We start from the raw sequence: 21,524 nt of genomic DNA on the forward strand, positions 1-21,524 counted from the left end.
ATCAAAAAATAATAAGTTCAAGATGACATCAAGAAGCCATTTCAAAAAAATCGCTTAAAAATTATAATGTCAAGAATTTACATAAAATTATCATAAAAAAAAGTGTATCAAATGATATTATTATGATGTTTCTTAAAATGACTTCTACTTGCTGTTATCTTAATCTTATTACATGATATTGTGTGCTATAGTCAAATACAATTTTTTCTAAGTGTAATGACTGCGTCAATTGTACCCCATCAAATTTACTGCTCATGCAAACATAAATTGGGCAATTCACCAGTTAATTTTTTTTAAGCCGTTTGTATAAGCTGTATATCTTATTCTACATTTTTTTTCTAGTTTTATTTTTTTTAATTATCCTTTTCAAAATTATTTATGTGCTGCTATTATTGTTACATCTTTTATAATTATTGTATTATTTTGTTATATTATTTTATATGATATGCAAATTGAATAAATTCACAAAAAATATTATTATATACGATGATCGAATATCACTTTGATTGAATATAGCGTTTTTCACTCGTGTGTTTTATTTCATCAGTCGATTTTTATTTAACATCAGTGTTGGAATCTATCGAGATAAAAGTATCTGATACAGTATCTTATAGATACTTTAGTTGTATCTAAATACCTAGATTCTTATAGGCAAGATACTTGTACCTGTACCTGGATATTTTTTGTATAATATCTTTTAGGTTTAGGTACAATACATAATTTATTTTTACTTATTATGTTATTATATTAGAAACTTAATATTTGATTATTATATAAATTATCGTTTTTCTCTAATTCTCAACGTTGTGCAAGTATTTTATCATCTAAGTAATTTTGGTTTTTACTATTTAGTGAATGATTCTCAAAGAATCTCATAGAAAAAGGCAAATGTTACATTTGTCGTATAACAAAGCATTTCAAGCCTATTGATTGGCTGCAAGAAAGAAAAATTGTCGAATCTCTCTATCTTATATACCCAAAGAAATATTTTACCGATAAGCGGAAAATTCTTAGCATTTCCTCTAAGCAGAAAAATGTTACATGAATCAGGAGTGTGTATTTATAATACGTATTCATCTATAAAAATGAGGACACATAAGCTATGATTAAAAATAAATTCTTCTATAAAAATTCTATTACAATAACTCGAATAATCTTTTGAAATAAGCCCTGATGAAAATAAAAATAGGATCGTAAATTGAATGTAATGGGAAAGTAACAGAAGCGTAAACGAAACTTTTAGGAGGTGAAAATTGAAACATCAAAATGTAAAAGAAATGTAAATGCTTCTTTTACATTTCATTGTTTCAATTTTCGTCTTCTAGAAGTTTTGTTTACGTTTCTGTTACTCTCCTATTACATTCAACTTACGCTCTGATTTTTATTTTCATCAGAGAGAGGATGTACAAGATACTAGCGGCATGCTTATTTGTTAGCAGAAGATTGTCATTTACGTTCTATCGTGCATATTCAGATATTCTTTCATTGATATGCAAGATATTTTTTTATTAAGAGGATTCCTAAAAAAATATTAAAAAATTTTTCATGCATGAATATGTATAAACATACATGACACGCATAAATATTCATAAATGTGTATAATTATATATAATTATATATAATTATATGTCCATACATGTTTATATATCCTTCTTTTTTTATAAAATTACTTTTTAGTGTAATAGAAACAATAATAGTAATGTGAAAACATAAAAAATAATTAAAGAGATAATTTTCGCATTGTTTGTTATAGAAAAAAAAAAGTTTGGAAAAATGTAAAAAAAAATTGCTCATATATAAAAATTGCTCATAATTATGTATAATTTTATACATAAGTATATGTAAGTACATAATTATACGTAAGTAATTTTTTTACATTTCTATAAACTTGATTTTTTTCTAAAACAAATAGTGCGAAAATTACCTTTTTAATTATTTTTAATTGTTTTCATTAGTATTATTATTTTTATTATAAAAGGCAATTTTACAAAAGAAAAAAAGATACATGAATATGTATGGACATTTCATATAATTATATATGTTTATGAATATTATGCGCGTATATTTATACATATTCATAAAAAATTTGTTATCAAGTTGCAATTTAAAATTCAGCACTTTATGATTATATGAAATTTCTTTATTTTATAAAGTATTTTCTTGAGATTGTATATAAATGAAAAATCCTCTGACATTAACATGCTAAATGACAGAATTTTTTTTTGTGTACTCAATGAACTTAAAACTTTGTCGTACGACAGGGGCTAATATATTCATTCCATCCAAAGACTAATATTTATCCGTTTTACGCTTTTCAAGCCTGTTGATTGGCTGCAGGATAAAGAGGTTTTCGAATCTTTTTGGTCTATAGCCAATTAATATGCTTGAAAAATTTCGTACAAATGTAATATCAGCTTTAAAAGAGTGGCAAATTGGTCATGCAACGTGTACTCCTCTTTAGATCGATTTCAAACATAAAGTGTTATAACCTATTATGAACAGAAAAATTGTAATTTGTCGTGTTAGTAATTGTTTTGTAATCTCTACCATTGGAAATTAAAAGTTGAACTAAGTTTTCTTAGTCTGTACATTTTTAACATTGTAAGTCGGAAATTAAACTAAGTTTTTTTTACTTATTCATATCTTTATCATATCTTTATCAGGACTTTTAAATTTTTATTTTGAATAGAGATCAAGCAAACAACTTTAAAGATTCAAATAAAAACAAAAAATAAGATATTTTATAAAATACATGACGTGCATAGCGATGACGTATGTACAATTATAATTTTCATTATTCAAATATTTTTGTATGTATTACATAAATAATAGTTTCATATAAAATACAATTTGTTTACGCAGCTTGTTGTTTTCTTTTTCCGTTCTTTTCTCTTTTTTTTTTGTTAGAAGTATAAAATATATCTAAATTTTTCAGGTACTTCTATACTGTATCTGTATTTATACCCAGATAATTTTTGAAAATTATATCTATATTTGTAACTAAATATTTTTCCCACACAATATCTATATCTGTACCTTTCGAACGGTAATACATTATTTTTTCGTTATTAATGTCTTCTTTGTGCTTTACTATTTAATTAATTTATATTATCTATATTTGATATTATTATCTATATTTGAATTGTCAGCTATTAATTTGCAGTTTCTTTTAATATACCACTTTAGCCTTAGCTTTCCAACTTATTGTAATTATAGCTTTCAGGTTTAGGTTTAGATTTCAAGCAGCATTAAATGGTTAAACTTCGTTTATTGTATGTGCAACTTTATATATTGTGTCTTTGCTGTATCACATTTTCTGTAATTATTTTCATTAATATTCTTTAATTACAGTTATTATTATTATTATTATTTTAACATCTAATATCCTTTAATTATAGTTATTATTACTGTTATGTTAACATTTCCTATTTTATATATTAACGAACAACATCACTGCATCACGTTAATACGCCATAGGTTGCATTCTGCTACGCGAAACATATATAGTTATCACAATTAGAGTAAATGAACTTTATAAAAATTTTCCTTGTATCAGATTCACCTTCAACTAACCGGTTGAACCGGATGTCGAGTCAGCTAGAAGATGATCGGCATCCGGACTAACTCGAATATACAGTCGGGGATTGTTATGAAATTGATAGAGCCGCATTCTATACATGTATACTATTTAAGTATCTATAAAAGAGGGTAGAAAGCAAGCATAGTCTGCGAGTTCACATTCGACGGAGCTTAAACGGGAAAGTTGGATTACGTTTGATTCTCCATGCGTTAGGAACAAAGGCGAGGTCACCTTCTTGTACTCTGAAGGATTCGCGGGTCTCCGCGAGGACACACTCGTTCGCGATTGGAAAAGAGGTGTGGAGGAAGGGCAACGGGCTGGAAATTATAAAAGAGCCATTGACCAGCAAGAGTGGGGCAGTCGCTTCCAAGTGTGCACCTGGAGCTCGACAATCGGAGTACGTTCATATAATCATATAGGATAAGTGCTTAAGACATAGATCCTCATCGCTTCGGTTTCGCGCGCGGTTCCTCAAGAGGTAGATTGAGTAAGCGTGAAAATAGGACTTTTTTTATTAATTTATATAATTTTAATTAAATACTTACTTAGCATATCTTATTTTTAATCATTTGTGTGAAATTGGTTTATTTTTTCTTATAGTAATCATTAAGACAATCAAAATATGCATATGGCATGATTTTTGTTTGATTAAAAAAGAAATAAACTATGATAAAACATATAAATTTGTTTCATATTATACATTTTGAGTTTTATATGTTACAGCATATTTTGCATATTTCACACGCAAGAGCATATTTTTGCATATTTCGCCCATACGTGCACAATATTTATATATTTTTTTTATTTTTATTGTATTCATCATTGTATTTCTCATCGTGTTTTAATTTAAATTTATAATTAGTTTTTCCTGATGTAACAATAAATAGGATTTCTGAAATCAGTTGTTAATCAGAAATATGCTACATCATATTTTATATTTTTGAAAAAGGAATTGATTAGATAAATGATTCCTACACGCCGCAATGTATTGCGCAGTGATGTCAGAGAAATCACAAAGAGAAAAAGATTTCGCGCTTTTACGTTCAATCTTCTATATTTCTGTGTCATACAATACATAACATCAAAGATTCTCTCTCTCTCTCTCTTTAGAGTCACTATAATAAATAATATGTATTTGTTTAATTTTAATGCCGTAAGACTAATTACATTTTTTTTTAATGTAAACAAATTCTATCAAATTTATTTTACTTTGTTATTATAAATAAAATTAATAATTTGAAAATTTGTGCGATAAAAAATAATTTCTAAATGTATATTTTCCTTTCTTTAGAGCATTTTTTTCAATTTCACAGAGCATATTTTAGGAGTTTAAAAAGAGATTTTTACAGCATAATTTGTTTTGATTCCCTTAGTAATCGTTGTTTTTCAGTGTCTACATTTTTTTATCTTTTTTAATTATAAAATAAATATTAGGAAATCATAAAAAATTTAAATTTGGAAATGGAAATAGTATAGACAAGATTTTTATTTTAATTTGTCTTATCAGAATATGATACACTTTAATTTAATAACTAAAATACTTGATGCATGATTTCCTGTTCTAAAGATAATGGAAAGATAAAATTTAAATCGATAAAAATTTATAGAGTATATAAAAATTTTAGGAATACATATATATTATAATTTATACAGTAATCAATTATGTTCTCAAGAATCAAAGATCAGTCATCAAGATGTCTGTGTTTCAGTTTTATAATTTTACTTACAAAAAGAAGAACATAAAACCACAGCACAAAATATTGTTTTTAAATCATTACATTAATAAAAAATTTTCTTTAGACGTTCGGCCACAATCTGGCCATTTTTTAATTTGAATCTAGAAATTTTTATTTTACATAATTTACAATATGGTAATTGGCGCTGACTATGTTTCATAACCTTTACAAGATAAATATGTATACATAAATAATTTATGCATATTTCTATTTTTGACGGCTTTATTAAATTTAATGATCAGATTTATATAAATTCTGCGTTTTACTGATATTTGTTCTTTTATGAAGATGGCCTTGTGATTGTGACTGAAACATCTAAAGAAAAATTTTTTATTAATGTAATGATTTATTAAATATCACAAACAATATCTTGTGTTGTAGTTTTTCTTCTTTTTGTAAGTTTTGATTTATAAACCATATTTGTTATAATTATATATTTACGATTTTATATTAGCGTTTTAATCCTACATTACTCAAGTGAGATGTAATATATATATATATATATATATATATATATATATATATATATATATATACATGTATAGCTTAAAGATGTACTAAATTTGCCAAGTAAAACTTATTTATTGAATGAGTACTATACTATTTCACAATTAAAGAACTTCTTTATCTAAAAGATACACTGTATCAACGTTTATTTTGTCATAATTTATTTAAAAAAACAATAAAATTAAGATAATGGTTGCGTTTGGAAACGTTGCGACGCGTCGCTCGGATGCTTCCGATGCCTCGGATTCATCATCTGTCCTTGTTTAACATTTAATGTTAAATAAGGACAGATGATGAGTTCGAGGCATCGGAGGCATTCGAGCAACGTTTCCGAACGCAGCCAATGTTGAAATAAAGTATATCTCATTATGGGTAATTACTTTAAAAAGAATTGCGCGAATATCGTAATGCATAATAAATTACACACAAATTTGTTATTGCGAATATTCCGATAATTAGAGCTTTTCTTTTATTGAAAAATTAATAAATTATACGTTTGAAATATCAATATTAATATTTTATTAGTTAAATCATTTTTAATATTTAAATCACAAATTACATCACGCTTAAGGGTTGAAATTTACAATTATACGGCGACAACATAATGACATTGTCTGTGACGTCAGCGATAAGCTTTCCAATCACGTTCGCCAGAATAATTTGTCGAATCGATTAACGTTGCGTGAATTTTAATTGCACAATGATCTTCGGAGTAATCCATCCTTGTCTCATCCTTGGTCATAAAGGCCGACGCTAAAGGTTGAAAATGGAACGCAAATAGTCATTTTTGATTGCAAAATAATATTTTAAATTCGGGTTCAAAGAGTGCGAGATATTTATCTTGCTTATTTAATGGACTACAACAAAATTAACTGATCGTAAAAATCGTGACATAATTATCGTAATATATGAAAATAAGTATATAATATTACATGATCATCATGCTGTAATAATGAGCGGTAAAATCTTCTCTCGTGCAACGACATAAAAACGAAAGGATAGATATCGACGTGATGTAATCGACGTAATCGACGTAACTTAGTCTCATATAAAAAAAAAGCTCTTACGTGCGCGACCGACAACGCTTGAGAGATGAAAGCTCGCGAGTAGTACGTGATAAGTGGCACTTTCTACGCGGAAGAAGATAGTATACCTTTAACCGGCTCTATCATAATTACAGTATGCTTTGTGCGTGTGTCGTGATTACGTTCATCGCCGTAAGACGGACACGGATATAGCATAGAGCAAGATACGTATCCAGAGACATGATAGTATCTCGACACTAATGTTCCTATTATTCGACGATGGCTACTTTTCTCTTCTTTCTTTTTATTAATAGTTTTCTTGAAACCTGACATGCATCTTATAGATGCATTCACCTGCTCTTATCGGTAAATCTTTTTATTTTTGACTCTACAAAACTTGACGTTCTACAAGCGATGACATAACTTTACAGATGTTACGTATGCTTTATATTATTTTTGTGGGTCCAGTTACGCTTGCAATATGTAAAGACAGTATTGCAACAAAGTTATACAACCTTAATTACCCTCGCTCTAATATACGGAGATCCATGATTGAAGAAATAGAAGTGAGTGGTCCAGACGAGAAAACAAGCAATCTATCTCTTTCAATAATAAACGCAACTTAGAGAAGAGAAAGTGAATAGTTAATTTTATGGTGAAATGATTCTTGCGCTACATAAAAAGACAGTGTTCCAATTTTGTATGGATGTCTTATTCTCCACTGAAAAAAATATTTTAGTTACACTAACAAGACCCTCAAATTAAAAATAATAAACATAATATCCTAAGCAGAACACAAGTTGTCATAACATCAAAGTGATATTTAATGGCAAAATGATTAATAGAAGTTATCTTACAATCAATAACATTCATTTTAATGTCATTTTAATGTTATCGTGACTTGTTATTCTGCTTGGGATGAAATTTTACGTTTAACAACGTAATTGTTATATGTAATACATGTGTTGTATTGCATTTATATTGTTGAATGTGAGATGATAACATTAATGTTATGTTATTTTAATTGATATTTATGATTGGGAAGTACAAATAAAATTCGTTTATAGATCATACAATCAGAATTTTAATTACCGTAACTGAATTTGTGGGTATATCTCGATTAAAATGTTTAATAGATTTAATTATCTAATCTGCAACTTTTGATTAAATTTATGAGATTTCCAACCTATGCAGTCAGATCTTTCTTCCGTACAGATAGCACACAGAATCATAATAAGAGCGAGATAACATCAAGTAGAAGTTATTTTTAAAATTATAATAATTATTTGATATATATATATATATATATATATATATAATATATACATTTGATGTTATTTTTTTTAATAAATTATTAAAATGACAATGACTTTAAAAGTTTTTTTAGTTAAAAAATTAATTATTTTAAGAAAAAAATTATAATAATGTCATCAAAATTATATTAGGTGCGCAACTAAGTTCTCGCTGTTATTTTGATGCATTTTCATCAAAATAACAGCGAGAACTTAGTTGCGCACCTAATAATAATGTACATTTTTGATGATGATTTTGTAATAAATATGGCAATGATTTTTAAATGATCTTTTTAGTTAAAAAAGTTAATTAAAAAAGTTAATTAAAAATTTCAATCATTGTCATATCAAGAATTTATATAAAATCATCATCAAAAGTGAATTAAATCATTATGATTTTTCTTAAAATGATTTCAACTTGATGTTATCTTTTCTATTAAAATTTATATCTATATTATAATTGTGTCCTGAATAGCTTTTTCGCTTCGTGTCGCAAGAGAAAAATGGGATTGTCCATCACCGCAATAACGCTTGAAACAACAATTGTGAGACAGGAATAATAAAATTAATGTGACAAGATGGTAATGACACATCTCCCACGGGAGTCGCGCGCCAGCAGTTTGTTTCGGTGAACAAAGATAGGTGAACAAAGATAGGTGAACAACCGGTAATTGCATAATCGGAGAAAGTTATTGCGAAACAGGTCGGTGCATACTATAAACGCCCTGACTTAAGCACGTGGCTCAAGCGCGATGGTACCACGCTAATCGTTATGTCATAAACTGACGAAAGGTCCGAGACTTCTCGTCCAATCGGCTGACGACGCAACCGATCCGCTCCTTTCCAACGAAGTGAAAGAAACGAGCACATTTCTTCCGGACACCTTCGCCATTGAACAGAAACTGTGTTAGCCGGTCACCAAACGGTATCGTTTGGCGTCTCGGAAAAAAGTGAAAACACGCCGTACCGCGCATAATTAAATTGAAAATTATTACAAGAAGATAATAAATAAGAATAAATATTCTCGTTAAGTAGGTAATAACACCCAACGCGCAAAATTCCGAAAGAGGAATCGTGTATTTTATTGGGAAATATAATTTGCATATGACAAACATACTTACAGCATAAATTAGCATAGCAAAAATTCAAATTTTTTTTTATGAATATATAAATTTTAAGACTGTGATTTTTAAGTTTTATTTCTTTTATCGTCGTATTTTTTCGCAAAGATTTTCAAAAAGATAAAACAAATAACGTGAGAAAAATGAAAAAGATATCTGTTTAATTAAAAATTCAAATTTTACATATTTTTAGCAAAAATTCAAATTTTACATATTTTTAATTAAACAGATATCTTTTTCATTTTTCTCACGTTATTTGTTTTATCTTTTTGAAAATCTTTGCGAAAAAAATACGACGATAAAAGAAGTAAAACTTAAAAATCACAGTCTTAAAATTTGTTATATATTCATAAAAAATTTTAAGACTGATTTTTAAGTTTTACTTCTTTTATCGTCGTATTTTTTTCGCAAAGATTTTCAAAAAGATAAAACAAATAACGTGAGAAAAATAAAAAAGATATCTGTTTAAAAATATGTAAAATTTGAATTTTTGCTATGCTAATTTATGCTGTAAGTATGTTTGTCGTATGCAAATTATATTTCTCAATAAAATACACGATTCCTTTTTCGGAATTTGCGCGTGTTATTACTTAACGAGAATATTCTTATTATTCTTAATATTTATTCTTATTTATTATCTTCCTGTAATAATTTTCAATTATATAAATATAATAAAAATTTAATAAAAATATCAACAATATTTCCAGGTGTCTGTAAATAAATCATTAACGTCTTTCGAACAAAAGCAAGATGGGAGCAGTCGAATGGGTAGCCGATGAGGACACTTATGAATGCCCTCTCTCAATAGAAACTCAGAAGATAGCGAAAGAGGAGCTCAGAGAGGACAAAAACACCAGAGATCAGGCTCTCGAACAGATGCGCAATTGGATCAAAATGAATCCGCGCATTCAAAATTGTCGTCTCGGTGAGGCTATATCATCAAATGGCAATCAACGCGAATATTAGCGTAAAGATAAATTATCCTTGTCAATTTACCTTGGAAAAAGAACTTGTAAAAAACACAGTAATTTGACTAAAAATCCAATTAAATATCTAATATTCAACTAATATCCAATTAAAAATATGATTACATTGATAATAACTAATTGCATAAGTCCGTAAGTGGCCATAATCGCTCCACGATTTTGTAAGATTATAGGGGTAATTTTATAGATATTTTAACAAGCACTCTCGAACCTGAAATTGCACATGATATGTATCAATAGTGTGGCTAATTTGTTATCTTTTATTAGATGCACGATTTTTACTAAAATTCTTGCGATGCAAGAAATTCAATGTCCCGATGGCTCAGGAGGCTACTGAAAGATACTTGCTGCTTCGCCAGGTGTATCAACAAGCATTCCATGCATTGGATTTCACAGAACCGAATATGGAGGAGTTACTATCACTGGGGTATTTTTATGTTATTTTTATGTTATTTTATGATATTGTTTTATTAATCATAGAATTCTCCAATAAACAAAATTTCAACAATGTTATTAGAATGATGTTTTTAAAAAATAATTGAATAATGTATTAAAATAAGCTCTAATATGTGAATAACAATTCAAATATATATATCGTGAGAAACTATCGGAGCTTAATTAACGTGTGTTAAATATACTCTGTTCAATTCATTATTTGTTATATATATTTATGCTAATTATGCAATTGTAAATTATTAATATAATTATAATTGATTAATATAATTATTAATATAATTATTAATATAATTATTATAATTGATCCACGTTTTTCAACTCGTTTTCAACAAGAGAGGAATAGTACATTTAATGCAAAGAAAATACATTTATCTATACCAGTGATGTGTTCGAGCTGCTAAAATGGAGTAGAGAAATATAAAAATTTGATGATATTTACTGATGCTGCTCGGTGTAGAGAAAAACATATGAAATAAAAGAAATGGAAATAAAATAATTATCTACACTTGTGTACCAACAATTGCGTGTGATTCTCAAAATATATATGTTCACTCTTATCTTAATTTATTAGTTTAATTAAGAGAGTCTAAGAATTTTTTAAATATAATTTGGTTCGTTGTTGTTTCGACATTCTGTATTACATTATAATTTATTTATTTGAAATAATATTATTAAAATATTTTTTTAATATTTAAAAAATATTTATAAAATGTTATATAAGAACATGCATAAAAAATTCATATAAAATTAATGGCGTTCACTAATTAGTTTTCTCTGCTAAACGCAGCCAATATTTTAAAATGTTATTTTAAGTTTTTTATTTACTAGACCATTTTACAATCTCTTCTTTTAGATATCTCTTTGCTGCACCCGGCCGTGATGCAAAAGGTCGTCGTGTTATAATCGCTAGACCAGGTATATGTTTGTACTTTATATTATATTGTACTTTATATGTACAGAACGCTGAATGTTATTACATAAATGTTATTATATAAATTTAATAGTAAAGTAAAATAACAGATATAAAATATTGAAAATATTCGGAATTTTGCACTTCTCCCGTTAATTTGTTTATTTCAATGAAATACTATTTATTACGTAATTATTTTACAAAAACTGTAAAACAGTTTAAAAGTGCATAAAAAGCTATACATAATAATTTTGTATGTTTCTCTTCGTCACGTTTATTGATTCGTATATGTAATTCGTTCGTATATGTAATTTCCGTCCAAGGCGTATTTGATCCTCACAAATACACGAATGTGGACATGTGCAAGATCCATGCTATCACTTACGAAACGTTAATGGAAGATGAGGAGAGTCAAGTGCATGGCTATGTTCATTTCACCGATGGTGCCGGTGTTAGTTTCCCTCATTTGACACTATTTACTCCCAAAGAAGCAGTGCGCATCGTAAAAAACGGCGAGGTGAGATAAAATATATGTAATCGTAAATATATTAAATTGACATAAGTTTAATGAATGAAATCAAATAGATAATAAATTTAATAATGGAGTATCTTTTAATCCAAGCTTATTATTTTCTAATTCTTCTAATTCTAATTTTCTAGTATTACTGTAAATTTACTTAAATATTTTTAAGTCAAATATAGACGTTTAAATATTTGCGTAACAATCTTCTCATTTAAAGTTTAATCCATTTTTAAATCTTGTCTAAAATTCTTTATTATTTGCTTCATTTGATTACTTAGGATAATATTTTTTTACAAATAATTACAGATAATTATGTCTCTTTTATTTCTGATATATATCTTATTTAACCAACAAAACTATTATGTTTGATTTCCGCAAAAATGTTTCATTTTCTTCATTGAAATATAATTGATTCAGTTGTGAGTTTAGATGATGCCATGCAACAAAATTTCAGAATTTTTCAAAACATAAGACATAAAAACCAGTTTTACATCTTTTGTCTATTACGAAATTGATTTAAGTTAAAAGATTTTTAAGAACCTATTTAAAAAGAATAAAATAAAGCTTATTTATGAAGAGTTGAGTTATGAAGAATATAAATGGATTTCTACTAACAAATTATTGAAACAGTATTTTTTCTGCTATACTGCAGATCAATTTGGAAATATACGTTTGCATAAGTATTTTATTGTTTAACTAAAAAATACTTTACCTTCTAGAAAAAGACTTCTAAAAAAATATAAAAAAAGTTTACAAATGGAATCAAATTTTATTCGCTCTCACTAGTTTGCAGCAAAAATATTATTTTGAACTAGATAAGGTATTTTTTATACATAGATTTGAATGTTAAAAACGATGCCACAAAGTCAAATTTCTTTAGGACATCCAGGTTTCCAAAATAATTAATCTTAATAAAAAAAATGATTTCTTTTTAAGCAACATTTGATTTTTTTTTGTAAGAAATTATAATAACTGTATATTTTTAAATAGTTTTTGATTAATGTAAATGCTGATAATTATAGAAGAAATTTTATCTTCGTAGAGACAAATTATCACCGATTCGAAAAATGCACGTTACTTCATTATTCTTTCTTATAAATATATTCCATTGTTATGTATTTTAAATTTCACATTTATAATGTGTATAATTACACATAAAATCAGAAATGATAAAATTATATAAACTAGAAATTTAATGTAAATGTGGTTCTTCATCTATTAAATGTTTGAGAATGTATATGTAGCTTGCATGCAGATTTTAATGTTTTAAACTATTTATATAAATATATTAAACAAAATAATATAATATTAAGGGGACCGGAAAGTAATGTCGTTTGTCGCATGTCGATATTCGTTTGTCATTTATCAGCTCATTGTGTACTTCAAAGTCGTACCAAAGACATTTAAAAAAAATCGACATTACTTTCCGGTCTTCCTGATATATGAATATATATAAATTAAAGTTCTAACTAAAATGATAGAGTATAATGACAATATAAGAAACTACTTTTTGTATTTCATCTATGTTTTGAAGCAGAAAATGTTTTAAGGCAAAAAATTGCTTTTGTTGTTCGTTCGCGCGATTATCGTAATTTTGAAGAAAAAATTGTGTAATGTGTATACTAAAATAATAATGGTAACGATAATAATAACAATTCGTTTTTAGCGCACTGTACCGATGAGACATAAAGAAATCTATGGGATCAACTCACATCCCTCAGTAAAATTTGCCTTGGATTTCGGGATGTCATTGATTTCCGAAAAGATCAGAAATCGCGTGAAGATTTATACGAGCCTCGAGGATGCTATTAATCACAAACTCGATGTCACTATGCTGCCTAAGGAATATGGCGGTACTATCCCTATGAAAGAGATGATCGGTAATTCATTTTCATATTGTATTCTTTGAGCATTATACGTCGTGTTGTTTCATGTTTCATCGTAGAAAAAGATAATAAAGTAATTAAATCCTCTTTTTCAATGCAGATCTATGGCGGAAAGAATTATTGGCATCGAAACCAATATTACTGAACAACGATAAAATGAATGTCTGTCTTGAACTGTACTCGGAGAAAGCGCGAGAAGGTGCGGTCTCGGCATTGAAACAAGGATTCGGCTGTTCCAGCGTGGGATCCAATGATACTACGATGTGCGGTATAAGTGGCTCCTTTAGAAAACTCGAAGTCGATTAATATCTTAAATGTTCTTTACTTATAAATACATTTTCTACTTAGAGATAAGCAGCACGGGATCATGATATAGATTTTGGAAATCGCACAGACTTTTAGATTAGCCTTGGTATCAAGAAAACATAATTTTATTTTTGTATTATGTAGATAATAATGTGCAATATAATATAACTGATGAGTATTATTTAGAATCGCACTATATATCGGATATTGTACATAACTTTTCATTAAGATTTTACAATTAATACAACAGAGAAAATACAACAGAAAAACATCATTAATTTTTGGCATATTCGTAAGATATTTGACAGGAACTTTTATGAGGAAATCCATTTGCCAATTATTTTACGAATCTTTGCTCTAGCTGCTTTCAAATTGTCCGGATCCGTGGTTACATCGCTATATAAATCACGACAGTGTGAAGATCCTTTAAAATAATCCACTATTATATTATCTTCTTATATTTAAAAAAAAATGCAGAGTTTTAATGTTTCTCAGTATGTTGCATAATTACCATTAATGACAATAGCGGGTGAAAAGGCATTTAGATCTTGGAGCACCGATAACGGATGCCATGGATCGCTATTTCCATTTGTGAAAATGACGTTTCGTAAATCCGGTAATTTTCCTCCGTACATTATATTCGTCCTTCTCACATGTGAATCCAGTATCTTTTTATTATGACTAAAATTGAGTTTAGCGTTTCTCACTTTGAAAATAATTCAATACTTTATTCAATACTTCGACTAACTATAATTAAGTAATCATAAGTTCGATAATAAATTATTTGATATTTAAAGAAATCTATATTCTTTATGAAGATATATTTTGTATCACGTACAATATTTGTACAAATTATGAACATGGAAATAAATGACACTTGAGAAGGAAAATATTAGGTCGCTATTTTTTAAGTACTTACTAATCGCCATACAAATCGGTACACAAATTGATGAAATAATTTAGGGGAAACAGCTTTCCAAAGATTGATTTATTTGAGTTTGTCGTTTGATAGTAACCATATTCCGTGCAGGTCTGATGATACCACTGTCTCACTGTATAATAAACATCATCTTGTTGTACAATACGTGTCATATATGATGTGCAATTTAATTTATCTTGTTAGCTATTTCAACTCACTGATACTCGTGGCTGCCGGCGAATCCCACGAAATCTCTCGATATGTCTTTAGAAAATTATTATAATTTACATCGTTACACTTTTTCTGATTCGAAAAGATACGCGCGAGTCTCTGTAGGGGGCTGCCTAAATGCTTAGCTGTCATTTTATTACACAATGCCGCAATTCCTGTTTCGCTATTCTCGATTTTATTATACTGAACGACTCCGGCAAATATCTAAAGTTCAAATAAAAATGAATAGAAACAGATGAAGCAATATCTTCAATTATTCACGTACCTCTGACAGCGTATTCATGAAGTAACCAAGATCACTAGAAGACCTTACGTCAGGCACGTGACATAATCTAAACTCGATATTAATAAAAAAAAAATAAAAAATAAAAAAAATAATAAAAAATTAATAATAATAAAAAATTATGATTTCTGATTATTATAAATTATTTGTCCTCTTTACTTTATTGTCCGAGCGCAAATTAGGTATTAACTAACAAATAGCACGTGGATTCCAAATCATGTTTAAGCTTACTTGAAGAGAAGTTTAAGTTTTTGTGGACCGGCTCGCATGGCTAATAATTCCTCTACCGATGCGAATGCAGTTTTAACAGATTCAATGCACGTTTTACTGTATTTGCCGAGTGCATCTGTCACGACCTCGTAATATTCTATGAAATCAAGTAATTTTAGTAATATTTTTAGGGATTATCAGTCGATCAAATAATTTACCATAAAAATCAGCCTTTGCCCGAACCGGAGCACTGCTGGCTAAGGCTCCCTGTGAAAAATATTTTTCTCTAATTTACCAATTCTTTTCCATCTTTAAGATATAAGTATATAAATAAGAAAATAATATGAACAATACTTGGATGAGATGGGGGTATTTGAGGCGTGCCCACGCCGCCATATTTCCAGCATAAGAGCCACCAACTACTATTACGATACTCTTTTCTAAGTTCTTTTCCTTTTTCTTCGTGTCAATAAAATAAGCAAGATCGGCAAGTGCCTGGTCGGCGTTTAAGTATTGTAAATTCTCTGTGCTAATGTCTCTAAATTTGTATCGTGCAATATTAATTTAAAAGATCGGTTTTAAATGTCAAACGATAAAGAACTCTCATAGCAAAAAAGTCACATTTATATTACAATAGACTTATTATAAGTCAGGGAATAAAAATAACTACTGTAATTATCGTTAGGTAATTATTTATCTTGTTATTTAGTTATCTTGTAATAACAATTTGATAATGATGTTGCGAATTTTTTATGATGACAATGTAACACCAGAGTTGGAATAATTATATTTTTCGCAATAAAATTGTTTACAGATTTTAATATATTATATTATTTAGCATTATTAAGATCGTTTCTAAGATGCTTATGAGCTTTGAATTATTAAATTACTATAGTCAATTTAACTTGCGATATTATTGCGGTATAGTTGTTCAGTGGAATTTGTGTTTCAAGACCAAAAAATCATTTTAACCCATAATTTAAAGGATTACATATGTACATAGTATATAAATTTACATAGAATTATACAAGCACTTAAGATCCATCAACTAGATCGTTAAAAAGCATTTACCTCTTATTGATTGTGTACTCACATTTATAATTTGATATTCTTAGTTTAATATAGTCAATAATCACTTATAATGGATTAGAAAGACCATTCATTACTGAAAAAAATAACTCAATTTGTAAATTGTCATTTTTTAAATAATTTTTTAGTAACTTGTAATGTTATTTATTACTTTTTTTCAATAAATAACGCGTAGTGACTTTCCTAATCTTAGCGTAACCTCAGCGTTTAGATATTCATCACAGTCATAAAAATTGCAAGCTTTTTGAGCAACGATGATAATTACCATCGACCAAGTGCGATTGTCGCGATGATTGAAATGATCGAGAGGCTGAGTGATCCAACTTTCAACTATATTCGTGCCTACATTTTTTGTTAATGATTCTGGCTCCTCCAAACCTTTAAAAGTAAATCCTCGAAAACCTACCCCGTTGACGAGGGGATGGACTGAGCATAGAACGAACAATATTTTTAATGCGATCATAATCCGTTTTTCGTTCACAATTGTATAACATCATTATTAAATTATTATTATAAAAAGTAACTGTAAAAGCAACGGAAAAGTAACTCCTTTATTTCCTGCTACAATCACGGATAAATTGTGATATAATGAGATTATCAAAAAATCACAATGATATTACTGTGATATTACGTATTAATCTGTGAATATCACTTAATCTGTGAGTATCACAGCATGGGAGTGTCGCAATGAAGTGCAATTTTTATCACAGCTTCATAACGATATCACACATGTGACAAAGCAGAAATTTACACGTCACTATGACTCTGCTATGATGTCACACCGTTAAACTTGTGACAAAATAGATATTCGCATGTCACCATGACTTTACTGTGACGTTACCGTGACCTTTTTTGCTATGGGGAAAGTGCTACGGATTACATACTTCGTTGGTCTGCTCTGTCCATAGAACCGATGTTCGGTGTAATACATCAAACCGTGGTATTTTACGCCGAGTTCGTACATCAGTCCACCTTGCAAAAATCCATTCGTTATCTCCCATTCTCCGCCGATCATGATCAGTATAGGGCCATTTTTCTTCAGAAATGCGGAATTTTCTTTGTAACGCTATACAACAATCGATTAGTGTTAATAAAAAAAATAAATGTTTTAAATAAAACAAGCTTTTTGAGCAACGATGATAATTACCATCGACCAAGTGCGATTGTCGCGATGATTGAAATGATCGAGAGGCTGAGTGATCCAACTTTCAACTATATTCGTGCCTACATTTTTTGTTAATGATTCTGGCTCCTCCAAACCTTTAAAAGTAAATCCTCGAAAACCTACCCCGTTGACGAGGGGATGGACTGAGCATAGAACGAACAATATTTTTAATGCGATCATAATCCGTTTTTCGTTCACAATTGTATAACAGAGAAAGTTTCATATACTTTAAAGTACACTAGATTAACGCTGAAATGCGACTGATTATTACTTGTCACTTCTTTTAGTTATGGCTAACAGTACAAATCGATACGATATCTTTCATTAATGATCGATAACGCTGACACTTTATTGCATTAGCTACTCTTAGAAGAAACGGGAAATATTCCGATAATAAGAAACAGCAAAAATGATAATTGAAGAATGTCTATCGACTAGAATGTGCTATTGCTTGAGGCACAGATATTTGTATATATCTTTATCGCACGATAAAAGGTATCATTTTAGCTAAATACACAACTTACGTAACGTATAGCAAAACAATTGAATTTAAGCAGAAACTATTCTGAAATTAAATAAAAAGCATAAGTATTCGACAAAGAATTTGTGAACACAACTTTTAACATCGGCGTTTAATGCAACTAAATTTTGTATGAATTTTGTAGTCATTCTGCATTTGTGAGATCTTATCCTTTTTAATTAATTAATTTTATTAAAGATAAAGATATTATATGTTTATACAAACATCAAATATTTGTTATCAAATAAGAAAGAATATTTCAATTATCCCTTTAAAGCAGGTCAGATATCGAAATGCGATTAAAATATCTGCCGTTTCTTTTCATAATCACGTATGATATTTTCCATCAACATTGATAATATGGTCATTTATTGCAATATTTTTACAATTAGAAGAAATGCGAAACAATACTTTGATTAAATATGCGAAGAAGAATAATCTGATCTGATGATTATGGAATGGAAAATTATATAGTTTTAAGATTCAAACATGATTGCCAACACGGAAAAGTCTTTATCGCGCGATAATAGGAATGATTAAATATTATTTATATGTTTCAAACAAAAATATCTAATCTACGTAACTTCATCTACATTGGACATTCTTGTGTACATTGGGCAGACAAAACTGAATCGGTCGGGTAAGATCACCTTGGGATTACAAACATTTGACTCATTGCAGAATGCATAAGCTTTGAATGTTTTTTCGGGTATGTGTTTATATTTTTGCCTGTCGGATCTACATGTATTTCTTCTGATGTTCTCGCGCGCGCGAATGCTTTCTTCTAATAACTTTCATGACTGCTTCTTATCTTTCTTTCGTAATTTGTTTAGAAGGGTCATCCTCAGATTCATCTTTTTAATTTTGATGTTTGTAATTGTTATGATTCAATTAATAATATTCCATTTATGACATTTTAATTTAAAACTTTCTATACTTCTATCTGCATGATTTTTTATGTCATTTTTTATGTCATTATATCGTGCGGGAATTATTGCGAGTGTTCCTTTTTTGTAGAATGAGAATATTTTGTCTTCAAACTTGTCTTGCAATCCAAATTCAGTCATAAGTGATTTGGATAATCACCTCCATTTGCGATTTTTTTTATTATCTTGATCGAATTCTTTCTATTTTGATTTACTTTTAACAAACAAATGAAAAATATTAAATAATGGTAAAAAAGCTTTTATCAATTTATTTTAAATTTATTTTTTGCTTTATTATACTACATAATTCTTATTTTTTCGCAATATTATTTTCTGATGAGAATAAAAATCAGAATGTAAATCAAATATAAAGGAGATTAACAAAAACATATAAATAAAATTTCAGGAGAACATAAATGCAAAGAAGGAAATATAAAAGAAGCATTTTAAGAAGCAAATATTTCTTTTATGATTTAATTTACGTTAAATAAAATGAAATTTACGTTTTTATCATTGTCTCTTTATGGATTGAATTTACAATCCGATTTTTATTTTCGTCAAAATTATTCATATTTTTATATATAGCTTTTTATATGTATATAGCATAAATAAAGTAACACAAACCTATGTTTGTTTAGCTTGTCAATCAATTGCTTTTTTCCTATTAGAAATTTTTGATGTCATACTTATTGTGCAGAATTTTAGAGATGTGAAGGTAATTGCATTTTTCATTGCTCTTTGGACAATTGGTTAGACTGCAGACAACGGATCTCAAGGATTTCACATTGATGAACTTACAAACGAGCGGCTTGCCATTGTAGCAACGTCCCTTCAGATTTTTCCAAGCTTTAGCCGCTGCTCTTTTTGTATCATACTGAACGTACAAATTTGCGCGCCAATGTTTCTTATTCCTCCAATAACACTTAAGGGTCTTAATCTCGCCGAATGACTTGAGTTTAGTTATTATGTTATCATAGAATTTGCAAAAGTAATGCCACATTCCTGAATTTTTGAATTCGAGTGCTACATTAGTGTTGCTTTCCATCGGGTTTTTCTCGACAGAAAAGTTGAAATATAATCCTATTATCAAGATCACGTTGCTCAGAAAGATTTCACGATGATTTTTAGAACACTTGTTTTTATGCCTGAAATCAATTACGGATGAATACATTTTGGAAATCAAAATAAAAATTTAATTTTATATTAATAATTGAAGTTGATTTTAAGTAAGATGTTTCGTTTTCTTAAATTTTAATTTATTTTGATTTAGTTTCATTTAATGCAAAAACTCTTAACACAATTTTTTAATTTTTAAGTGGAAAATTTTTTTGCAAAACATATGACGAAAAGAGTTAATTAAATCACTTAAATATATTAAAATTTTTAATATTGTTATAAATGACAAATCATTATAATGACAAATCGTGAATATCTCTACACTAACCGGCAAACACCTGTTAATTCAAAAGATGGGCAAAGTTTCTTGGTAGAACGACTGTCTACGATTCGGCGTAAACCTTCGGGCGTTTTCACTCCATCAATATAATCGTTGATATCCTTCTGTAACTGTTTGCTTTTACGAAATTGCTCCTCGCGTTTTTTTTTTATCTCCTCTATCAGAGATTCGCGTTTTGTCTTTTTTTTAGAATTCTTCTTTTCATGTTTTTTATACTTTTTTCTCGATTTTGAAAGAATTGTAATCTTTCTTTGTTTTTGGAGCAATTGCCATTTTTTTTGTTTTTTTATCTGCATAATTAAATAAGAGACAGTACTCAATTATTTAAATTATAAGCTTACTCATTTATTTGAAACTCATAGAAAACAATTTTTTTTCATATCCATATAAATTCCAA

The 21,524-nt window shown here is 28.4% G+C and overlaps 2 protein-coding genes across 4 annotated transcripts; one reads left to right on the forward strand and one right to left on the reverse strand.

Moving 5' to 3' along the window:
• Window positions 1-3,869: 3,869 nt before the first annotated feature.
• Window positions 3,870-15,218, forward strand: LOC105144784 (clavesin-2). Of its 3 annotated transcripts, none has more exons than XM_011053935.2 (7): window positions 3,870-3,977; window positions 9,969-10,186; window positions 10,515-10,674; window positions 11,557-11,618; window positions 11,937-12,130; window positions 13,803-14,016; window positions 14,123-15,218. In XM_011053935.2, the coding sequence occupies exons 2-7, from the start codon at window positions 10,012-10,014 to the stop codon at window positions 14,326-14,328; spliced, it is 1,011 nt and encodes a 336-aa protein (XP_011052237.1). In that variant the 5' UTR covers window positions 3,870-3,977; window positions 9,969-10,011; the 3' UTR covers window positions 14,329-15,218. The 3 variants fall into 3 exon arrangements, with proteins under 3 accessions (XP_011052237.1, XP_011052239.1, XP_087271610.1); XM_011053937.2 differs by lacking the exon at window positions 3,870-3,977 and adding an exon at window positions 3,992-4,067; XM_087415484.1 differs by lacking the exon at window positions 3,870-3,977 and adding an exon at window positions 4,041-4,058.
• LOC105144785 (putative serine protease K12H4.7) lies at window positions 14,643-18,514 on the reverse strand. Its single transcript, XM_011053938.2, has 10 exons — window positions 18,208-18,514; window positions 17,945-18,126; window positions 16,326-16,509; window positions 16,190-16,238; window positions 15,993-16,128; window positions 15,744-15,810; window positions 15,466-15,682; window positions 15,248-15,380; window positions 14,840-15,009; window positions 14,643-14,752 (listed from the first exon to the last, which is right to left on the reverse strand). The coding sequence occupies exons 1-10, from the start codon at window positions 18,403-18,405 to the stop codon at window positions 14,643-14,645; spliced, it is 1,446 nt and encodes a 481-aa protein (XP_011052240.1). The 5' UTR covers window positions 18,406-18,514.
• Between the last annotated feature and the right edge of the window lie 3,010 nt (window positions 18,515-21,524).

This window comes from Acromyrmex echinatior, chromosome 18 (assembly GCF_024713525.1).
Source record: "Acromyrmex echinatior isolate Ae372 chromosome 18, ASM2471352v2, whole genome shotgun sequence".
Lineage (NCBI taxonomy): Eukaryota > Metazoa > Arthropoda > Insecta > Hymenoptera > Formicidae > Acromyrmex > Acromyrmex echinatior.

Excerpts from the sequence above, each read along its gene's own strand:
- LOC105144784 (XM_011053935.2), top strand. The coding sequence starts at position 10,012 with ATGGGAGCAGTCGAATGGGTAGCCGATGAGGACACTTATGAATGCCCT. Across the intron at positions 11,619-11,936 it reads TGTTATAATCGCTAGACCAG|GCGTATTTGATCCTCACAAA; the intron begins GTATATGTTTGT and ends TTTCCGTCCAAG. Across the intron at positions 14,017-14,122 it reads CCCTATGAAAGAGATGATCG|ATCTATGGCGGAAAGAATTA; the intron begins GTAATTCATTTT and ends TTTTCAATGCAG.
- LOC105144785 (XM_011053938.2), bottom strand. The coding sequence starts at position 18,405 with ATGATCGCATTAAAAATATTGTTCGTTCTATGCTCAGTCCATCCCCTC. Across the intron at positions 16,239-16,325 it reads AATACCCCCATCTCATCCAA|GGAGCCTTAGCCAGCAGTGC; the intron begins GTATTGTTCATA and ends TATTTTTCACAG. Across the intron at positions 15,010-15,247 it reads ACCGATTTGTATGGCGATTA|TCATAATAAAAAGATACTGG; the intron begins GTAAGTACTTAA and ends ACTCAATTTTAG.